Source organism: Tinamus guttatus, unplaced genomic scaffold (assembly GCF_059628265.1).
Source record: "Tinamus guttatus ecotype Peru unplaced genomic scaffold, ASM5962826v1 Tinamus_guttatus_pri_ptg000301l, whole genome shotgun sequence".
Lineage (NCBI taxonomy): Eukaryota > Metazoa > Chordata > Aves > Tinamiformes > Tinamidae > Tinamus > Tinamus guttatus.
The window spans coordinates 4,188,907-4,211,137 of NW_028288835.1; the positions used below are offsets into that span (position 1 = coordinate 4,188,907).

General features: G+C 37.4%; 1 protein-coding gene across 1 annotated transcript in view; it reads left to right on the plus strand.

Moving 5' to 3' along the window:
* Nucleotides 1-22,231, plus strand: part of LOC104567333 (palladin) — an 80,202-nt gene that overhangs the window by 53,353 nt on the left and 4,618 nt on the right. Inside the window, exons 2-7 of the mRNA XM_010214142.2 lie at nt 14,035-14,213; nt 15,349-15,415; nt 16,086-16,191; nt 17,120-17,194; nt 19,278-19,419; nt 19,736-19,759. Coding sequence (XP_010212444.2) covers nt 14,035-14,213; nt 15,349-15,415; nt 16,086-16,191; nt 17,120-17,194; nt 19,278-19,419; nt 19,736-19,759 — 593 coding nt within the window. The remainder of the gene's footprint in view (nt 1-14,034; nt 14,214-15,348; nt 15,416-16,085; nt 16,192-17,119; nt 17,195-19,277; nt 19,420-19,735; nt 19,760-22,231) is intronic.

Here is a 22,231-nt window from a genome sequence, read left to right on the forward strand (position 1 = left end):
GCCACAGAAAGTATGTATAATTTCTAGTCATTGAAGTAAGGAATTTACCTTTCTGGAGACTCAAGCACTGACCTCGAGCTAGTTAGATTCACTGGGAGTATTTTATTTCCCAGTAAAAACTCCCGTTCCAGCTATTTCATAGTGCACAGGACACACAGGGCATGTTTCAGGCTGTGGGGGCAGGAGTGGTGGAAGTGGAGGGCGTTTGGAGGCTGACAGGCACTGGCCAGAGCTGCGCAGGCAGCGCCCAGAGCAGTGGGGCCCGCGTGCCCTGGGATCCCCGGCAACCAGGGAGAAGCTCCGCTGTCCATCCGGGAAGCGAGGGCTCGAGCGGGAGCCGTGCTGCAGCTGGCAGGCAGGGCGGGAGGAAGAGGTGCTACCAATGTACGTGCTGAGCAGGAGTCTTGGGTAGTCACTGCTAATTAGGTAAAGGTGAGGTGCAGCCCTCGGCTCTGGCTCTGGCAGTGAATGTAGTCCTTCCCTCAGGAGTGCCATGTGCGGTTTGAAGCGTGCAGCAGTGCAGGGGTTAACCCAGGTGACAGGTATCACCTTTTGCCCATGCTGTGAGATGTCTCCAAAGGGCTGCAGTACCTCAGCACGCTGAGGAAAGGGGATCGTACCCTGCAGGTGTCCAGAGGGCAGAGTGGGAGAACCAGCTTGCCCTTCCTTTCTAAATCTCGTCTAGGAAATTGCAGATGCTCTCAGAGAGTCAAAGCCTTGACTTTCAGCTCTTCTATCAGGAGCTTTTCACTGTTCCTCTCGTTGTACCTAACCCAAGGTAGGCAATAGAAAAAGAGCATATCCAAGAAAGATACAGACGCTTGTAAATGGTGGCAGCCGTTACCTAGAGATGATGCCTTTCCTATACCAGTAACTGTTGAAACATGTATTTGGTAATACTACATTGGGAATTTATACAGATATAGTAAGTATTGCTCATGTACCATTATGCTAGTTAATTTTGCAGATCAGTTCAGAAAGGTCAATTCAGATGAGTAGGCATAGAAATTACTTAACTTACAAATGTGGGTTTGCAAAGTGCCTGAACCTCTCTAGCTCTTCTAGATATTCATCTATTATTGAAAGGAAGCAAATTTTAGATGGTCAGCAATTTTAAAAGACACATCAGCTTTAACAATTTGGGTTTTTTTCTAAATATTTCTTTAAATAGTTCCATAAACATTTTCCAGTTGTCTATATATAAAGAAATCAACACCACTGACTCTGAATTACAGCTTTAAGAAACATATGCCAGCATGCCTGTAAGACACAGCAAGAATTAGCTGTATGGCTAGCATATTCAAGAAAGACACTGCATTACACCATTAAGCAGTACAATACATAAAAGGATCGATTTTATATATATATATGCATTTATTTATATATATTATATATATACACACACACACACACACACACATACTTTTTAGGTGAATAGTGAAAATAGCTTTTTCCTTGTTCAGATCATGAGTGGACATGTGCTTATCCAAAGCAATCTAGTAGATCAATATGAATGATAGTCCTCAATCATAAGACATGCGGACATGGAATACTGGGGATGTACTAATATTTGCTTTATATGTGAATAGTTATTTTTCAGAAATGTAGTATGTCTGCTTAATTTATGCAAGTTTTGCAAGTTTCCAACCCACATCACATGCCTGTTATCCTGGGCAGCAATTGAGTCATATTTCTGTAGTTGGGTAGTAAGTCTGCTGATAATATATTTAAAAATATATTTAAAATATTACACATTAATTTATAAAAATCTTTTTACACTATATTTATATACTGAGTGAAAAGAGAAATAATTATGTCCTTAATAAAGCTGGAGAGGCTCATGCTTTTGATTTAAAGCACCTCAGAACTTTGAGTGTGGGGTCAAAAGGTGGAAGAACTAAGAGATCTTGGCTTACATTTTGGAGGAAAGCTCAGCCAACAAAAATTACAGCAAACTTCTTCAAAGCTAGGTTTTTGAATCTTCATCAGATAGAGCAAAAAGTGTGTCAGAGGTATGGTTTATTTCTGTTTAGAAAAGTCTACTAGCCAAAGCTCATTCAATGTCATTAAGCTACAAATTAATAATTCTAATTGGCATTCGAAAGAGTGAGCCCTCTCAGCCTTGAGTCCTTTCTATCTAGAAAGGTTATTTACTGATACACTGAATAGAGTAGGCTTGTCTGAGACCAGTGATTTTGATTTCTTAATTTAAGGAAAGCAGCTTTCATTGCAGCTAGACTAAAATCCTTTGCTAGTGCATATTCTGTTAAGATGTGTCACTGAATGTTAGATATTTTGCTAAATCATAGAATTGTTAAGGTTGATGATCTCTTTAGAGTCCAACCCCCTTGCACATGCAGGGTCACCTACAGCATGTGGCACAGGATTGGGTCCAGGATTGCGTCTTTTCGGTCTTTATTCATTAATGTATTATCCTCTACATGGATTATCATCAACATCCCTGCAACTTTCTGAATGCAGGCCTTTGTAATCTTGAATGCCCCTGTGATAAAAGTTTTCTTCCTTGGCATCCCAGAAACTCAGGGCGCGTGTCTAGCACTGAGCCCTGTGGTCAGTGAGGTGCTGAGATGCTTGTTCTCTACATGCTGGCACTCTGCACAGTGACACCAATCTCTGTGGTGGCACCTTCAGCGACCACGTGCCACTCCTGTCCTACTTGATGTGAGGTGCCCAGCTGCTGACCTGACCCACAGGAACCAGATCTGCTGATCAGCAAAGTTCTCTTCACTGGCTCTGGCATGGAGGCAACCTAAAGAAAAGAAGGGAAATGGTGGTAGGAAGAGTGTTTGTGTAAGAATGAAACATTTATGTATTGGATATGTAGGGTCTCGTTCTCTGCTAATTCAGCCTCCTTTTATCCAGTATTAAAGATGCAATTAAAAAGGCTTTGCTATACAGCTACAGTAATGTAGATAAATGTCTTCTGTAAACATCATTTAATAGTGCCTATAAAAAGCATGGCAATTGAAATAAATGTCATAGTTTATTTCATAGTTTTGTGTACAGTGTAACTCTAGCAAGATTCCAACCAGTTCTGAGGGTAAGCCTGCAAGCCACCATGTGCCACAGCTGCATCTTGTATGTACAGTATGAATTACACTGTGTGTTGTGGACGTGGGTTTCTTTTTGCTGCTAGTTGATTTGCAAGTTTTTAGAGCTCATGATTCAGTTATTCAGTTTTTTTGTAAACCAGAATCATTGGTCTAAAATATTTCTCAGCTTCTTCTATTGTGGTTTCAAAAATAAACATTACTGCCTCTTTCCTCATCAGTAATCTGTTGGCTGTGAACTTGTCTCTAACTAAACCATATAAATGCAAATATATCTTATGTCTTGAACTGACACTATGTAAATGCAATTTTATCCTCATAACTCTGTCCTCTCAATATAAAACATTATTCGACTGGAAGATAATGCCTGGCAGTTCTGTAAGCAGTTCCCCTCCTGATACGAGAAAAATAATTACAGTATGCTGGTTCAAAATCCTTCTCTGATCAAAGGACTATACAGTTATAATGGATAGCTCTGTTCAGCACTAAATCTGGGTTATAGAAAATGTGCCTTCCATATCAGCTAGGCTTGCAATCCTGTTAATTCTGCAAGCCTTAACAGTTCTTTACATCTGAAAAATGTCCAACACCTCACATGAGATTATTGAATATTTTTGATTTTAACCTGTTGTATCAGTCTTTACAGATTTTATTTTCTTTCTTCCCTTCTGTAATCACATTCATTTCGTATCAATTACTAGTAGTAGCAACTTGATGTAAGCCTAGATCAACAGAAGTCAAGTGATGGTAGCTGTAATTTAAGTGAATAGTTAGAATTATTTAGTCAGTGCGTAAGAGACCTACTTGCAGCACTTGTAGTTAACAGAAGTCTGCCACCAAACTCTGCCATGACACAATAAGTGAAAAGACCTTGGAGATGAGAGCTCGCACTGGTCTGTTCCTTCAGGCCTGTGGAGCCTGAGTGGTAATTTTATGGCCAACGTGTCTGGTGAGGGAAGGTCAGAGTCCAGTCACATGCTGAAGAGTTCAGTGAGTCCATGAAAGGTGGCCCTGGGGTAAGGCAGAGGGATCGGAGTCCTGACCTGCTTCTTATGTGTTTTGGATAACAGAGGGCTTCACTTCCGTTTCTCAATTGATAGCACTTATGTAATTATCTAATTATCCAATTATTGTTTCAGTGCTCAAAGTCCTATTGTTTCACTTTGCTATTTGTGAAATTAGTTGAAAAGCCTATGTTAAAAAGTTTCTCTTCAGAGCAGTGTGTTATTAGGCTACATCAGAGCCATGAACGTGCACGTGCATCCGGCTGTGTGGGTCATAGGTGAGAAAGAATAGTTATTTTGACCCATTAGACCCATAATCCAGTGCTCATATTCATTGGTCTTAGGTGCTTCAGGCAATTTTGATGAATGCTCTTACTCAAAATACATCTAATCTGATAGAATGGAAAATGGAGGAGAGGAGGACAGGATGGAATAAAATGAGAAGTAATAATACTTGGCTCTTCCAGCATTCTCTGAGGCAGAACAGACCATGTAAAAGTGAGAATGTAACTTCTAATAGCATGTGCCTGTGCAGTGCTTCTGAAGCACTGAACTCTACCTCTGTTGTGAGATGCTTCCTCCACTTCTGGCTCTCAGTACAGGGCAGATTGCACTTGAAAGGTGCTTTTTAAAACGTGTGGAATATCTTACCATAACTTCCTTTAAACAAACCTTTAAGAAAGATCCATGGAAAATAAAACAGGCAACACTGCCTGGTTCATCTTTAGAATCCATTTTGGAGAGAGAGGAAGAGAATTTTTTAACTGTAGGGTAAAAAACACAGAGCAGCAGTTCTACTTTAGAAATCTAATATTCTGATTTTTTGGAAGGAGATGATAATTTCATGTAACAAAACAGCAAATAAATCAATTTTTGCTGGCACAACAACAGACACAAGCAGAAAGGGGCTGCTTGACATACTGACAAATGAATTAGTGGAACAATCTGAAACGCAGATAATGTCTACCACACTCTGACTCCAGGGTAAGATGTTCCAGGCCCAAGAAGGAAGTTGCACAAAAACATTCAGTTTAATTACCTGTCATAAAGAAAGAAATTACTGCTCCATGTCTGGAAGTTCATGTTATAAAACTATAGGGGTTCCTATGCAGTAACCAGTTAATTGCAAAAACTGTGCATTTCAGGTGCTGCGCTTTTTCATATACTGAATTCTGCATAGAGTATTTCAGTTTTGTGGTACTCACATGAGAGTATAAAAGTGTGAAAAAGGAAGGGTTATATGTGGTAACTATTTAAACCTGAATTTCGTTAAAAATCATACATAGAGGCAGATATACATATAAGCACTTAAAATAATTTTATTCTGGCAATAGCTGACGGTGCATTTCTACCTCATTTGTGACTGCAGTTTCTCCTTCTGCATATCTATAAATCATTTTGTCTTTGTTCTTAGATATATGGAAGGAATTTGCGTGTTTATTAGCATTGGAGGTGTGCTACTGCCCCTATTTTAAAAGGTTTCAAAGTATATAAGATATTTCACAAAGAAACAAGACGCTTCCAACAAATTATGAACTATGAAGTACAAACTGAGAAAGATGCGTAAAATGTTAGGGTGCGAAATGAAGTTGCACTCTTTTTAGTTGCAAGCTGCTGTGTTTCCTAGTTTGAGCTTGTGCTTTGCTTCATCCTTCTGCTCGCTTATGGCTCATAGCACCTACAGTTCTCAGGATAAACCATGCTGAAACCAGGTATATGGACCTGCAAACAGTGACAGGAGCATTCTTTTTCTCTCTCTGTTGGCCTTTTCTGCGCATTCTGTTTTATTTTGGTCTACTCATGAAACGATCCACCTCTTTCCAAACATAAATAAGGGCCATGATTTTTTTTATTTGTTTTTTAATTACTGTAGGATCATCATGGCTTGCTAGTATTTCCTGTCTAATCTCTCTTTTTATTTCTTTCTCCCCCAGAAATTTACCTGATTTGATGATTAGTTTTCAGGGTGCTCATTTTTGAGGAAAATAATTTAATCAGTTCAATCTTGGCCTTTAACAGCAACAAATTTGAAGATATTTTATTGTCAGGCAATAATTGCTTGGTTCTAAGTGAAATTTATCACAGGCTCTGCAATAATGTAAAACTGAAGAAAGTGACTACTATTAAAAAAAGTCTTTAATTAACAGGTAATATAATTATCTCATTTTCTTAAAGTTCTCATAAATGGTGTGAAAACCTTAGTACATTAAATATCGTAAAACCTGTTCATGTTTTATTATGCCTCTGAGGTTAGCTTCCCATTAATTCATCTGTTTTTATTTATGTATACGAACATTCAGTCATAATTTATAAACTTATATATACATAAATTCACTATTTGCAGAAGTTGGGAAATGCAAAAGAATTATTACTTTTAATGTGACTAGCTGTTTATGTGGCAGAGTCCGTATGCTTGTCGTGAAAAGTTGTTTGCAGCTCTGTGTTTTCTCTTTTCCATGATCTCATGATTACCCAAACCTGTAAGGAACTGAGTTTGTCCAAGACTGTTTGTCAGTGAAATTGCCGCTTCTGAAAATGGCAGATTTATACCACTGGTTTGTGTCCCAACACAGAAGGCTAAGTTCTGTGTTACGCTACTCAAGCTCCTCTTTCAAGTCCACGCTTTATACCCACGAATGCTCAATGCGTTTATCTTCAGAAGCCGCTCAGTTAAAAGTTTGTGGTTTGGTGATAGACGCAAATGAGAACAATATCAAACGTAAATCAAACCATAATATGAGGTAGGATTTACACTTTGGTCTTCAGGAATGGAAGATGAGTTATTCAGCATTCCTTGGTTGCCTATATGAAGAAGTTGCTGTCCAGGCAGTTTATTTAATATTTTCTGTTTTCTTGGTCAATTAAAGAAAGGTGATCTCTTTCCTCTTGTTACTAAATAAATAAATCTGCACAGATGCTTTCTGTTATACATAACAAAACTAGATTAGCTGCAGTGTTGTATCACCTTTGGATACCACTGGGGGCACTTGTATACCTGAAGTACAGAATATCATTTGCCCCAACCCATAATATGATCAAACGGTAAGAGTCACTTCCCTGTTCCCCTAGGCTCTTTAGTCATTAATGTACCTCCAAGACTTTGAAGCAGGTTCATCAACAAGAAAGTTGCTAGATATTTGTCATTTTTCAAGCTTCAGTTGTTTTTCTGATAAACTTTCAAGTTAGTATTTTTCCAGTAGTCAAAATTATAAAAACATATACAACATATACAATTAGAAAGTTACTGCTGCAAGAAGTGTCTAGTAGTGAATGTTACCTTCATGTCTTGCACAGCCTTCTATAACAGAGATGTTTATTAATCACAAATACTCTATTTTCCTTTCTCTATAGTATATTATCCATGGCCTTTATAAAGAGAAAAATAGTTTTAACTTTTTCAGAGTTAAGATGGAATGTAATATAGGCTTATTCTTCAATTACCATTTTGCCAGTTTTCTTTTTATTTCTTTTTCACTTTAGGTATTCTATTACTGCATGGAATCATGCATATCTTCTAGACCTTTATAAGAGTGTGGGTTGACACAGAGACAGGCAACTTATCCTAATGAAGGTTTACTGGAATAGAAGGATTTGGCCTTACTAACTGATTCTTTTCAATCATTTTCCATAGTAGAGGGTCAAATTATGCAGAGCATTAAAAGAACTGAGACTTATTTAAATTATTGTTCCACTTCTCCCACACCAGGGCCATATCTTTTAAGACTTTCAAAAAGAAAATGATGTATTTGAATAAACAGAAATGTGAGGAAAAAGTGTGGGGGAGAACTATAAAGGAATAATATTTTAGGACAAACTTGTTGTGAATCTTTGCTTCAGTAGAGACTTATGGAGCAGTGTAGTCATAGTCCCAAGTATCCTCATTCCTCTAGTTTGTATTATGATGTGCACAACTGTTTTGTCTAAGGGGCTTCATTAAAAATAACTTACAAAAAGGTTGAGAATAAATTTCATTGAGTTTGGTAATTCCAGAAGGAAACACTTGTGGCATAAATTCTGCTTGTGCATAAAAATACTGAGTTGAAATCAGTAGCCTTGTGCTCCACTGAAGGTGAGAGAATGCAAAACAAGCAAAGGTAACTGTCAAACAAAGAAAAGTTTTAAATTATCTTAAGCTAAAATGTGAAATATAGTGTGTTCTTTGTAAGACAATGTATTGTGAAGTTAAAGACTTTTTAAACTAAATGTTTGTGTTCCCAGTGTAGTCAATACTTGCACCCATTTTGCATTGCCTTGTGTGAACATGTCTATAAGGCAGGTAATTAAGAAAACATAAATACAGAATAAATACTTTTTTAAAAGGTTCTATACTTCAAAACTGCAAAGTAAGGCCGAGAATTACAAAGACAGAGATGAGATACAATCTGAAATATTTTAAGAGCTTTTAAGCAAAACCTCTGATTTTAAGACAAACGAATTACTTTTCAATTAATTGGATGATACTGGTTTTCTTTTGTCCTTTTGTTCCACAAAAATTTTTGTACCCAGAGAGAACAATCCCGGTTACAGGCAGGATCTCCGCTCTGCCTCTCAATATCTTGCTTGAGTGTCTGTCAGAAGCTGAAGTGAGCTTCACTGTTGACTTCCCTGGCCGTAGGATCTCCTCACTAAATATCTCCTGCGCTGCTAGCATCAGTGGGCTAGGCAGCTGCAGCCAAAATGAGCAAGTTGAGCAGAGCCTTGTCCCACAAGAAGAGCTAACAGAAAGAGACAGAGAGAACTGAGACAAGAATGGAGGGAAGGAATTTTCCTCTTAACAGGAATAAGCTGAAGATGATCCATGGAGCTACTGCAGCCTGCAGCAATAGGTGCCCCTGCCCCCTTCTTGTGGGAACTTTGGAGGCCAGGGCTCAACTGGTCACATTCCTGGGTTCCTTCCCCTCTCCTCCTTGAATCCTTGTAAAAAAGGTGATGCACAGCCTGACTTTAGTGGGAGCAGAATGGCGGGCTAACGTCTTGAGCTGTTTCATAAAAATGCAGCCCTTTTGCTATTTCTCTCAGCTTTTATACTCTTCTGGGAAGATGGTATTGATTTCTGAGTATATAATCCTGCAATTTACTCTGCTCTTTGTGAAGCCCTTACTGAAATCAGTGAGAGCTTGGAGATCACTTTGCACCAAATGAAAAATCGTTTGAGTTGCTTATATGGATAAGCAACAGACTCATTTGTAATACTATCCTCTTTTTATTAAATGGCTTCTGTGGTTTTCAGTGTGTTACAGGCATTTCTGGACCTGCTCGACTAGAGTTTCAGGGGAAGCACTAGATTTTCAGCATCCATATTTTCAAAATAAAAACATGTAAAGTGTGTGCGTTGCTATTGGTACCTCTTTTATAAATACCTATACAAATATGAAAATTAAAACAAAAATACTGCATTATTATTTGTACAAAAACTGAGCTATGCACAACTAGGGTAAGCATCTGGACTGTATAACTTGCATGGGGAAATTACAAAGTAGAAGCTATATAGTGTTAGGATGGAAATACTGACTCTGCCAGTACAAGAATGTTAGAGTATTTCATTTTAACTTCTCTCGCTAGACATACTTAACACCACTAAGGATAAAATTACTTTTTAATTTACAACTTATCTCTCTGCACTATTTGTAGTGGTCTGAGTTCCCTATTATAATACTTCCCTTAGGCTATGTCTTAAAGTTTCACTTCAGCTGCCATCTTAAATTAACTTTTAAGAATGTGCCGAAAGGAAAGCCTCTCTATTCCTTAGTGACGTTCAGAAAACACAGGTTCCAGCAGGCTTATGCATTAGAAGGAGCCTTGAACTGTTTTTCTTTAGGCCCTGGTGCTCACTCAGTCAGTGTAGTGTTCAACTCTGTTTATATTTTGTTCACAGTCATTAAAATCCCAGACACATGCTCGTATGTTTCCATGCATGGAGGTTTGTCAAGAAGTAAAGAAGAGTGAGGAAGAAAGGCAAATTATGAATTGCTACTTAATATCAGTGTATGCAAACTGCTTCTCACCTGGTGTCCCTGGCTGTCCTTTCTAGTCTATTTATCAAATTTTGCTGTCATACATTAATGTATCCCAAGGAAAAGGAGATGAAGGTTGGGCACACAAAGCAAGTATCTTAACTGCTGTTCCTATCGCTGGTGCCAAAATTTGCTTGCTTGGAATATTGGCTTTCTAGTCCAGTGATTGTGTTTCAGTGTCACCATTCAAAACATAATTGCTATTTTTAACCTACAGTAAAGAAAGTGCAGGTGAAAGCTAAGCCTTGCTGCAGAAAGGAAAAAGCCAGGGATGGTAGAGTGGCAATACAGGCAAGACACAGAATGGAGAAGAAAGGAGCGAAGCTCTGAGAAATGCGATGTGATGTGAAAGTTGGTAAGATCTTTAATAGCTAATAACATTCATTCCAGTTATATAAAATCTATATTCCTTTGATCTTTTGCCTACCTTCTGCCATCATTACAACATTTTGTGTGCTCATTCAAGGGGCCGTTTCTCTGCAAATTTGCATGAACATTAGCACGACCATGAAGACAAGCCAGGATTCTTGGTTCGCGTTCTGTAAACTGTTATGGGCAGACAGCTGGAAGGCCTTTTATTGGTCTCTCTCCCTGTTTTGTTTCTATCTATGGACTTTATATGATATCAAGAATTTAGAGCAAAGAGTCAGTGAAAAGAGTAGGTTACTTTTTTTTTTTTTTTCCATTAAGTGTCCGGAACCTGTGAGGCAGACACCTTTTTTTTCTCTCATACCAGGGATCTTTGTGTGAGAATTCTCTTTTTCTTAAAACGTTTGCTCCGGTTTTGTGTGTTTTTTATTATTATTATTATTTTTTGTTACTGTTCCAGTCTGTTGGTTTTGGTTTAGTTTGGGGTTTTGGACCCTCCAGAAGCAGCAGCGTTATTGCCTTCTCACACCTGGGTAGTAATCCTCTTATCCCAGGAGGATCAGTAGGCTGGAATAGACTGCACTTGAGTTAATGCTGTCCTAGTTGGCGCAAACTTGGAATTTTCCTGTAAGATTTTCTTTGCGGCTGTTTTTCTCTGTCTAGCCGTGACTCCTTTGTGTTTGTATGGGCCTGTCTCCCTTTGATAGTGATTTGCTGTTTGCTTTGGTGGTCTCTCTCCAGAAAGAGAGAATGCCTCAAAAATTGTTCTTTCAATCCTTTTTAGTCCTTAGGAGCAGAAATTCCTCTTTCCTTGAGTATTACGCATGTAATGGCAGTAGGGCTGATGAGGCCTCTGGATACCATAATCTATCCATTATCATCTTGTTCTTTACTATAGCCCAAAATATATAAAAGATGAAAACTGAAATTTTGTCTTTCTTCAGGCAGCAGCTACTTCAATTAGTTTTATTAGCTGTCAGATACTTTTTTCTTCCTAAACTCTGGTGAACCAAACTGGAAAACTAGCAAGTTAATTGCAAGAGAAGTATTTCTGTTGGGTATTTTCTCATTCACTGTAATCTTTATTTAATCTTCAAACAAAATTCACATAAATTGCTTCTCACTTTCTGTCAACAAGTAGCTGAACAAGAATAAAACAGAAAAGCAATTGGAAAGCAAAAGAGAATATAGCTCTTCTTTGTTTCTATTCTTCATTTCAAAAAACCTTGCTGTTGCCTGGTGTGGCTGGTGAATTCTCCTTTCTGCAATAAGCCATGCAGTCAAACATGAAGCCTGCTTCCCATTCATCAGATATCACACTAATGATGGTTGAGATAATTTTGTATTGAATTGCTCGCTAATGTGTTTTCTCTCCCTGGCAGACAGTGTCTGATGCAGCAGGTCAGGACTTGTTTTCAGTGGTGAATCAGTGATTTACCAAACATGCAGTGATTCTCAGTCCCAGCGAGCACTGAGGAATAGTTCCCACCGATGTCACCTGAGGCGAGCTGGGTACTTGCATGAATGAAGCAACAGCATAAGGCTTGCCCTCCGAAGAAAGCAGCTTCTTTATTAAACATTATCTGACAAAACTTTCTGCTTTATAATTGCATGCTTATCATAAATTCTCAACTACTTGGTGAACATGGAATTTGGGAGACAGTAGAAACCAGTACAACACTCACGAAACTAAGATGGGATCTAGCTCAGAAAATAATTAGGTATGGAGGAGAGGTTTTCCCTCGCAGGAGGCTATTGCCCCTATCCTGGGCTTTTGTACGTGACTGTATAGAAGTTGAATTAACCTCTCACAGATATTGTTTAAAATAGAACTTCGGAAAGACTGCACAGAGTTTGGGGCTGAGGGTCTGATCAGGAGAAACAACAGCAGAGATCTTTGCACGAGGAGACGGGAGGAGTTGTGACAAGCAGAGGGGAGGCCAAGAGGAGGAACAGAAATGTTAATTTTGGCAGCTAAACTGACAAGAATAAATTTGTCTGTGAGCCCACTGGTTGTAAAAGTAGGCCTGAGGGGTCTCCTGAGTAAACAAAGGGAAGTTTATTAGTTCCTTTAAAAAAATGATACTTTCTATGTGCATTTTCTGGGCTCAATAGAACACAGAAAAGGAACTTTTTAGTGTTTTAATTACAGAAGAGAACTGTATATGGTTTTAATGCCACTTTCAACATTTTGTAGCTTTCAGAAATAGCAGCTCTGCTCTTCAGAAGCACAGAGGACTTGTCCCCAGTTATGAGTATTATTCAGAAAAAATGTCTCGTGTAAATCTGTTGTATTTCTTACTCTGCATTCTGCAATAAACACAAATTTTCAGGTTCTGCAATCTGATATTGCCAGAAAAAAAAAAAAAAGTTCTGTAACTTTTTTTATGTGCTAGCTGCATGTTCTTAGTTTGCAGGAAAGGCAGGAGAGGGGGAGCCGTTGCTGCGGGGGCGCCCGCGCCGGTGCTGCAGGGCACCCCGCTCTGCTCTCACAAGTCGGGGGTCTGTAACGCCCTGTGCTGATTTTGTTCTCTGGAGACTGGCAGAAGAGCAAAACATCTGTAACACCAACATTTCTCGCAGAAGTATGTACAGAGTCAATAATAATAAATAATATCATCAGGTGTTTTGGTGGTAGATTCTATGTCCTTAAAAAGATTTTTAGTGCCTTGTAACTTGAGGTAAAGTCTCAATGAAGTTATTTATTTTATAAAGGTCCTTACTATCTTGGGGAACTAAAACTGTGTGTAAGTGTAAATGAAAGTGCATTTACCAAGCTTGCTGTTGAATATTAGGCATTTTGTCTTTACGCTCATTACAGAAAGGTTCGGTTTTTGTGGTGCTGGCAGAGTAGGTTTGGAAGGAAAGGAGGGCACTAAGAGAGCTGAGGTCAGTAAAAGAGTCCAGCTGAGGGTCATGGAGTGAGGGATGGCAAGGGAGAGTGGTAGAGGTCAGAGTGAGTTGAGGCTGTTGGAATGGGAATGACACTGGGAAAGATCTGGCAGAATTAGTTTTCAGGAGACAGGGGAAGTTTGAGGGTAGAAGGAAGGTTCTTCCTTGCTTTACTTTTGTGATTCACTGAGCTGCCAAACACACAGAATTGTATAGTGGCCATGGGGAAAAATAAAATAAAATATAAAGCAAAATAAAATAAAATAAAAACCTACTGCCAATACTTGTTGGGCTGTGTGACATAAGCTATTCCATAATTTTTTCTTATGGGAATAGGACAGGCTGATAGAAGAGAATCAAAAAAATGGAAAGAAGATATGAAACACTGAAAAATGAAATAGAAAAAAAATAAAAAAATGGAAAAATAGAAAAAAAATGAAATAGAAATAGAAAATAAATGGTACTTCAAAAACCAAACATTCTAAGAGTGTGACACTTGGAGGAAAGAAGCAACAGGTTAAATAGACATGAGGTTGACTGTAGTTAAAGCAAGCAAGTAGATAAACGTGTAGAAAGCATTAATTGCACCAAGAAGGACAGGGGATTTAATTTTAATTACCCATTATGTTTTTACTTTTTGTGTGTGCGTGTGTGTGTGTCTTTTTAAATGTGTGTGGGCTACAGATGGTTCTGTGAAGGAAAAGAGCTCCAGAATTCCCCTGACATCCAGATCCATTCTGGAAGTGGAGGACTTCATTCACTAATTATAGCAGAAGCCTTTGAAGACGATACTGGGCGCTATACTTGTCTGGCTTCAAATTCCATTGGTTCAGATAGCACCTCTGCTGAAATATTCATTGAAGGTAGGTAAAAAAAGGTACTATGGTCAGTTAGTGTCTATAAATCAAAGAACTGACTGGTAGTGCCAATAACAATTTTCATTATACTGGTATAGCTATTTCCATTAAGACAATGGGAATAAATACTTTTTTTTTTTTCTTTAAATGAGAAATGGGAATAAATACTTTAGTACTTTTTTTTTCCCTTTAAGTGAGTTCAGGATATTTCCAAAACACTTTATATCAAAACTTCCACTGCTAGGAAACACCACTATGTAAATATTATGTATAGTTCAATGTTAATAGTCTGAACTGTGGAGATAGTGGGTAATGAGTTTAGTCTGCAGATGACTTGTTATACTGAGTTGCTCTTAACTAAGGATAAAGTTACCTGTGAATATGCCATATATCTGCTTAGCTGAAAGGAGAGTAAAGTTATTTGTCTTTTTGTGCAGGTTTATGATAACGTTATTTATTAGTTCATTATTCTCTTCGAAAGGAAAAAAAAATCACCTTCAGAATCACACTGACCCAACTGATTCCACTTTAGGAATTTCATTCACACCCAAGCACATACAGGGCCACTGTGTAAGATAAAACCAGTGCTTAAATTAATATCACCATCTGATAGTTCAGAAAGCAAGGTATATTATGTAGTATAAATGCTTAATGATTCCTACTTTAAACAGCCTCTGGCAAAATTCCCTTATGTGTCTTAGCACTTAGTATTTTGTTAGCTTTTTTTCTGTTACACCACGTGCTACCTTCAATTAGTTCACTGACCTCCCCTATACTAAAATTGTTTTTTAAAACCTTTAATATTAAAGTAAAAAAAAACAGATTTACAGTACAGTGGCAGTAGTATTTGCTTCAGTATGAGGGAGGGCAGCTAAGAACCTAAGGACAACAGTTTGTGATTAAATTGGCATGGTTGTGATGCCTGTGATGGTCTACAAAGAGTTTAATGGGGGAAGAAGAGCTGCAATAGTTTATTATAGAGAATTCTCAGCCTTGTGTTACAGTGTTTTTATTAAAGGTGCCTCCTGCAAGTCAGCTTGAGTGAAATGCGAAAGCAGCAAAGCTTTTATTATTCTTTGAAATTTAAACATACAAGAAATCAGTAAAAGGACAGGAGAACTGAACGTTCTTTCTTTTGCAGGTGCCACTTCCACAGATTCCGAGAGTGAGAGTTTAATTTTCAAATCAAAATCTGGAGCTATGCCACAGTAAGTGTACCGAGTAGAACCAGTGCTATGTAAACATACTATGCAAATGTCCTTAGTAAGGGACCCCAGAAAATCTTTGGTAGTTTCGGATCTGAATAAGCATCTGGACAGAATATGTATGTGTGTGTCTTGTCCTTGGCTTTTCCCCTTCACTAATGTGATACAAATGTTTTGTGTTATGACTGTGAATTTTATTAATGTGCTTATTCTGTTTAGGAAGTCTGGCCGTGCTCTGACAACATTTTTGTTGATACAGACTTCTCATGTTTAGGAATTATTTTTATTTAATCCAGTCCTCAATTTTCAACCACCCAGACATATTCCTTAAAAAAAAAAAAAAAGGCAGACGCCTACAATTAAAGAAACAAAATTTCAGTTTGTGTCTTTAAAAAAAGTACTTTTTATTATAGTATTAAAATGTAAATTATCCAATGACCACGTTTTATTCAAACTTCCTACAATGCTGATATTTTCAGCTGATATTTGCCTTCTGTCCAAAATAAAAGTCTAAGATCGTCAAACAAATATGAGATCACTGTCAACACCAGTTTAAATAAGTTATTGAAAAGGCAGTAGATTCAAGCCAATGCGTATTTGTTACAAACTTACACAGTCTCATTTCAGGTATTGAAGAGTATTTGTTTATTGTTTGTTTGTTTTTTTTTCTCAGGGCCCAAAAGAAAACCACCTCCGTTTCCTTAACAATAGGATCTTCAACACCAAAGTCAGGAGTCACCACTGCTGTTATTCAGCCTATCTCTGTGCCTAATCAGCAGGTATTCAGACACCATTTTTTCACTTAGTATTTAAAATTGTATTTCAAAATTACGTTTTTTTTTTTTTTTTAAGTCTTTTATTTTGTGGAAGTGTGGTACTGAACTTTTTTATTATATTAGGAGTTACAGTAAAAAAAATGAATGGAACATGAAAGTAAATAAAGGTAAGGATTTTACACAGTGTTATCACTTCAGCATGTGAGCAAGTGGCAGTTCTGGTGATATTGAGAACAGCATAGGATATAACTTGATAATGACTCAGTAGAGTTCCAAAAGAATATAATAAGAATGCCTACAATATTAATGACATGTTTTTACCAACAAAGCTTTTAATTTTATCATCTTTTGCTGTTTGAATCATATTACTATCATCTCTCAGCCTTTTAGAGAAGTTAAATTTTACTGCCTTGAAGTTAAATGTAGAAAATCAATGTTCATGAGATTATAGCAAGTTTTACAGGCTCTGTGGATGACTTGCATGGAGTTGTATATAATTCATAAAATATAAATAAAATAAAAATCTCTGTTACACTGTAAAAACTTATTTTCCCCTGCTTTTAGTTAACCTTGATAAACTTTTATTTTTCATTTTATCAGCATAAGGGATGTAGTAACAGAAGATGCAAAGGTGCGCTTATTTGAACGATATTCACAGGATTTAAACACAAAATACTCGAAGGCAACACCAGCTGGGCACAAAGTTTTCAGGGGGAGTATAGAAGCCCTTAAAACTTGCATTTCAATTTCAGAAATGTTATAGATCTGAAGTAGTGATGTCACTCAACAAGTGTGCTGTAATGAGAATGCCGTGATGAGACTGTACATTTTCAAATTTCCATCATTGCATAGATTGTGCAGATCATATTATTAATCCAACCAATAAACCGGTTGCAGTTTATTTTCATAGAATTATTGCATTGCTTTCCAGGTCCAAAGCCCTACTTCGCATCTCCACCGTCTAGATGGATCCAAGCCTGTCTATTCTGCACCTGTTTTTACAAAGGTCTGTTTCAGTCATCATGATTTTTATGTCATACCTTTCCAAAAGGAAATATCAAAATGATATATTCTAATGCAGGAATTTTTGATCCTATTGAACCTTTTACAATTTCAATATAAAGGTCTGCTTCAGTCTGAATACAAACAGTTGACTAAAAAAATAGTTTGCATTGCAACAGTAAAATCATTCATACCTTCTACCCTCTCCAAATAGTTGGAAAACTTGCATGAATAATCAGCAAATGTTATCTTGCTTCCATTACTGTCATCCATTGAGAAAACTTTGCAAAATGAAACTAGGTAGGCACCAGTCAAGCATCATTATCATGATAGTCTTTCTTTCCATGATTTCACCTCCTAAAAGAACAAATAATGGATATTTGATTTTTAATTTGGTTTTGGAACAAATCCACCCAGGTACATTTGTTAAAAATGCAATGCAGATATTTCTTATTGGGATGTCTTTTAAAATGTAAGGCGCTGAATTGCTGCAAACGATATTTTTATTCAGTAATTTTTAACTTATTGAATTTAATGTTTATCTGCACATTCATCCCGAACTAAGCATAACATTTGTGAGTTAGGCAAACCAATGTAAGACCAAAAAAGCCTACCTCCCTGTTCTCTAAGATACAGCTTTCAGCAAAATTCTAATCTGCATTGTGCACACAAAGATTTCTATAGCAGGGTCTGTTACTTAATCACTGTTTATTGTACATCAAAGAAGAAAACAAAGTATTTCTGGTTATTATTTCAGAATAACAATTTTACTAAAAGTTGATGTGAAGCAACAAACAGTTTTACCTAAAGGAGATAGTAAGAAAAGTGAGCTCTGTTCTCCAGAGCTTTGCAGCTCGGCTCGAGCGCATCCCTTCCTCATGGCAAGAAAGACCTGTTTCCATGCCTCCAATCCTGCCCTGCTGCAACGGCAGCGAAGGCATCGCAGCAGTGTGGACAGCAGAGGTGCAGGGCGTTAGAGAGAGGGGTTGCTACAAGGTAGGGAGGCTGACAACCTTTTACTAAGAGTAGGAAATAAGAGGAATCCAAACCTTGCTGAAAAACTTTGGTGAAAAAGCATTCAAACCCCCAGTCTTGCCTCCCAATCTTCATATCCATTGTTTCTGACATCTCATATTAACTGGATTAAGCCAGTTGGGACATGGCAAATCGAAAGAGCTTTAATTATAGGAAAAATGAACAAAAACAAATTTTCTTCTATGCAACTTCAGGAAAGAACTGAAAGATTGTTAGGTTTCCGTGTATATCTATATATATATAAAGTATATATTTGATTAAATACAGGTCTGTGAATAGTAAGTAGGGATAACCCTTATCTTAGACCTAACTTTAAGTGCTTTGCTGGATCACAGCCTAAAATCTCAGTAATAAACGGGACAGGCAATGAGACAGCTCATGCAATATAAAAGACTCTTTGCTTTGTAATCTTCAGATGGCAAAGACAAACATAGTATCTGTCTGTTTTCTACTCTGTTAATTAAGTACTCTGCTTGCCCTTCTATCATTGTGGTTTTCATCCAAGGTATATGTTTTCCTTCAGATGTGTGTAAGAATCTATTACAGCCATAATTCTGTCTCAGAAGATATCCATGCATGAGCTAATATATCCTAATTGTATTTCCATGGTTTAATTTTGCCTGGATGGTTACAAATGAGGGAGACAACTCTGCATTCTGGAGGATGACATGAGGCAGCACAGCCGCTCTCTCACAACTGACTCGATCAAAGCATAGTCAGCTGTATGCTCCAAATTTTAATTCCATCTTGCAGAAGATGAACGAAGGCTCAAAGATCAAACCATAACTGTCTGCTTGTCATGTTCTGAGGAACTGAGTACTTCTACATGTTTTCAATCTGTAGTCATATGAAAATATATTTGAAAACAGTATCTTTGTTTGGTCTGAATTATACAGCTGATATATTCAGTGTAATGAGAGTGAAAATACTGCTCATAGAAAATGACTACTGCAAAAATACAATGACACAATAAAAGAAAGGGAAGGAAAGAGTATATTAGTGAATATTGGGTGCCTCTGGTTCATTCGAAGTGTAATGGTTGTGTGTTTCAGGAGCTACAAAACTCCACGGCATCTGAGGGGCAAGTTGTGGTGTTGGAATGCAGGGTCAGAGGAGCCCCTCCTATTCATGTCAAGTGGTTTCGCCAGGGTACACAAATTCAAGATTCTCCAGACTTCCGAATTCTCCAAAAAAGTAAGACAATAATCCAAAGCAGCTACTTTTCATTTGGGACAATGTGGGGGAAAATCATAAAGTTAGTCTGTCAGGATTGAGTTTTGGCTGACTCCTCTCTTCCTTGCATTTCAGTGGTTTTAATGGTTAAGAGTAATGATCGAACTACTGCTACCAAGGCACAATTTCAGTCATCCTTATTTTTTAATATGTCTGCACAGATTCTGTACTTGTCTACAGTACTTCATGTTCATCTAATATGGAGCTGCTTCCTAATGCAACCTCTAACACCTTTTTTTCTTTTTTCTTATTTTTTTCCTCGTGATGTGATATGCAGAGCCACGATCTGCAACTGAACCTGGTAAGAATCATATGAAAAAATAATCTTTTGATTCACTAGCTCTTTGTGTTTGCATTGAAGCCATAAATAGAACAATGTTTCTGCTGAGCATTGGTAATATGAAACTCCCTTAAAGACAATGTTTCTTTATCACAGTCTGCATACTTTACACTGTGCTTTACATCAATTCCTTTATTAGTTAAACAGTAAATTCCATTCAGACGAGCAAGGAGAGCCCTACAGTCTAAACTTTGAAGCAGAGTTACTTCACAGAATACAAGCATTTTGCAAGCTAATGAGAAAAAAAATCCCACAAAATTCCATCACACAAATTGTGCTCGTAATAGTTTCGTAACACCCAAATACTAAATGCCTTTTTTTTTCCAGTTTAGCTTGACAAATGTGTGCAAAAGATGATTCCAAGAAAAATGGGTGCTTTGGGTTTTTATAGTATATTCACAAGGTAAAATTCCTAGATTTCAGCAAGCAAAAAATGTTCTTTATCCATCTACAAGTCATTTTTTTCTGTTTCTCCCTCTTTTCATGGTTGTAATTCTGTTATATTTTAATAGGCTCCTTCCTGATATCTAAAACCAGTGAAAAAGTTCCAGTTTGTGGTTTTGTTCTCCCTGAATTCACTAAGTACTGCCCCTGTAAGATTTGTATGTGTATCACTGATAAACGCTTTCTTTTTCTGTTATGATAGTTTCTGTTCAGTAAGGTACAGTGTGTCTTGCTCTTAACTAAAATCGACGATGTGCATATAAAGAGCATATAAATTACCGAAGTGTGGGCAAAAGATGCATATTTCCTTTTGACATAAATTGCAAGTTGAGTTTTTTTTGTTAGTACTAGTACTGACAATAACAGAAATAAGTAATCCTATTGCTTAGGATTTCATTAAGGAATTTAGAGTTTTTTACAGTAAGAGGCCGGGTGGGCTGCAGAAAGACATAGGTACGGCACTGGTTTATGAGACAACGCAGGATCTAAGAAGCCAGACAAAACAAAACCTGCAAAGGAAATTGCTCATCAGCAAACAAGCGGCTGCTGCTCAGTGCAGATGATGAGAATGTGCAGGGATGCAGGAAGGAAACCAACATGCCTGTGCTAGAGAAGTATTCAGAATTCTGAGATGGATGTAATTGCTAAAATTTTTCCCAATTGTACATCTCCCATGGAATTTTGCATAAGTTGTAACAAGTAATAGAAGGGCTTTAATTGCTGTTTGTCAACAGAAGTTCAGTTGCCAGTAAGTGCTTTACAGTGTCCAGGAATACTGGTTATCCTTTGTTAAGTCAGTCTTAATGATTAAAAAAAAATAGCTAACACAGGTAAGAAATTATGAAGCAAAAGGATTTTCTTTTTCCTTTTTTTTTTCTTTTTGGTATATTCTGATATTCTGTTTGCCCTAATGTGTTTTACACTCCTCTTTCTGTCTAGACAGAAATCAACTAGCATCACAAATCTCTCCAGACTGCTTTGTGAATTAATAGCTAGTCAGATTACTTAAAGCCAACATCACAGTTTGTCAAATTACCTGCTCTGTACTTCTTTCTTTGACATTTTGACTTTATACTGATTGGATCCTTCAAAGAACAGGCTGCCTGAGAATGAAAAATCCCATGGAGAGATTTGCCAGCTGTTGATACTTTGACCATTACTCAGCTGTCTGGAGGCAGCCACAAACTGTATTGAATTACATTAAAACAATTGTCTGATGGCATGTAAGAGGAAAACTATATGAAGTAATTTTTCTTACATTGCCAGGGAATTGCTAAATATATTTTTTTCTAAGCACAATACTGCGTATGTTGACCAAAAACATTTCAAGATAGTCATCACTTCTCTTGGATTGTGCTTTCTTGGTTCCCTGTCTGGCTGCTATGACCCAAGGTTCCATCTCCAGTAACTCCTTGAAAATTCTCACATATTTCTACATAACATTAGAAACTGAAAATGCATGACAAATGTCATAGAAATGCTCCTTTCCTCCCTACTCACCAAGAATATCAGCTTTCTGAGAGCTGATGCTTCAAGCTGATAGCTTCAAAACACAGAAACTTCAGTACATCAGTATGTACGTTGGATCCCTAGGCTAGTTCAGCTCTTGTGCAAACAGAAGAATTATGACTAAGAGTCTGGCTACTGCTTTCACTACTGTGCAAGGAGGAAAAGTTTGAAGACTCTGCACTCTGAAAATTTTGGATGACTCAGGATTCTAAACAAAGAGAAAAGCCTTAAATAAACTGAAATTATCTTTCATTAAAGAAGATCTGATCAACATCTGTGCCACTGCTTAAATTTTCAATTGTATTCTGCCAAATTCTGGTCCTGTCTATGACCCCATTTTAAATTTGACTGCTCCGATTGTCTTTGTTGATGCTTCTAAATTCAAAGCAAACCTCTGATCTTTTTTTGGACTATGTGACTTTGAAATGATTGCTAGTTTGTGTCTTCAATTGCAAATATATAAAACACAACAGCACACGA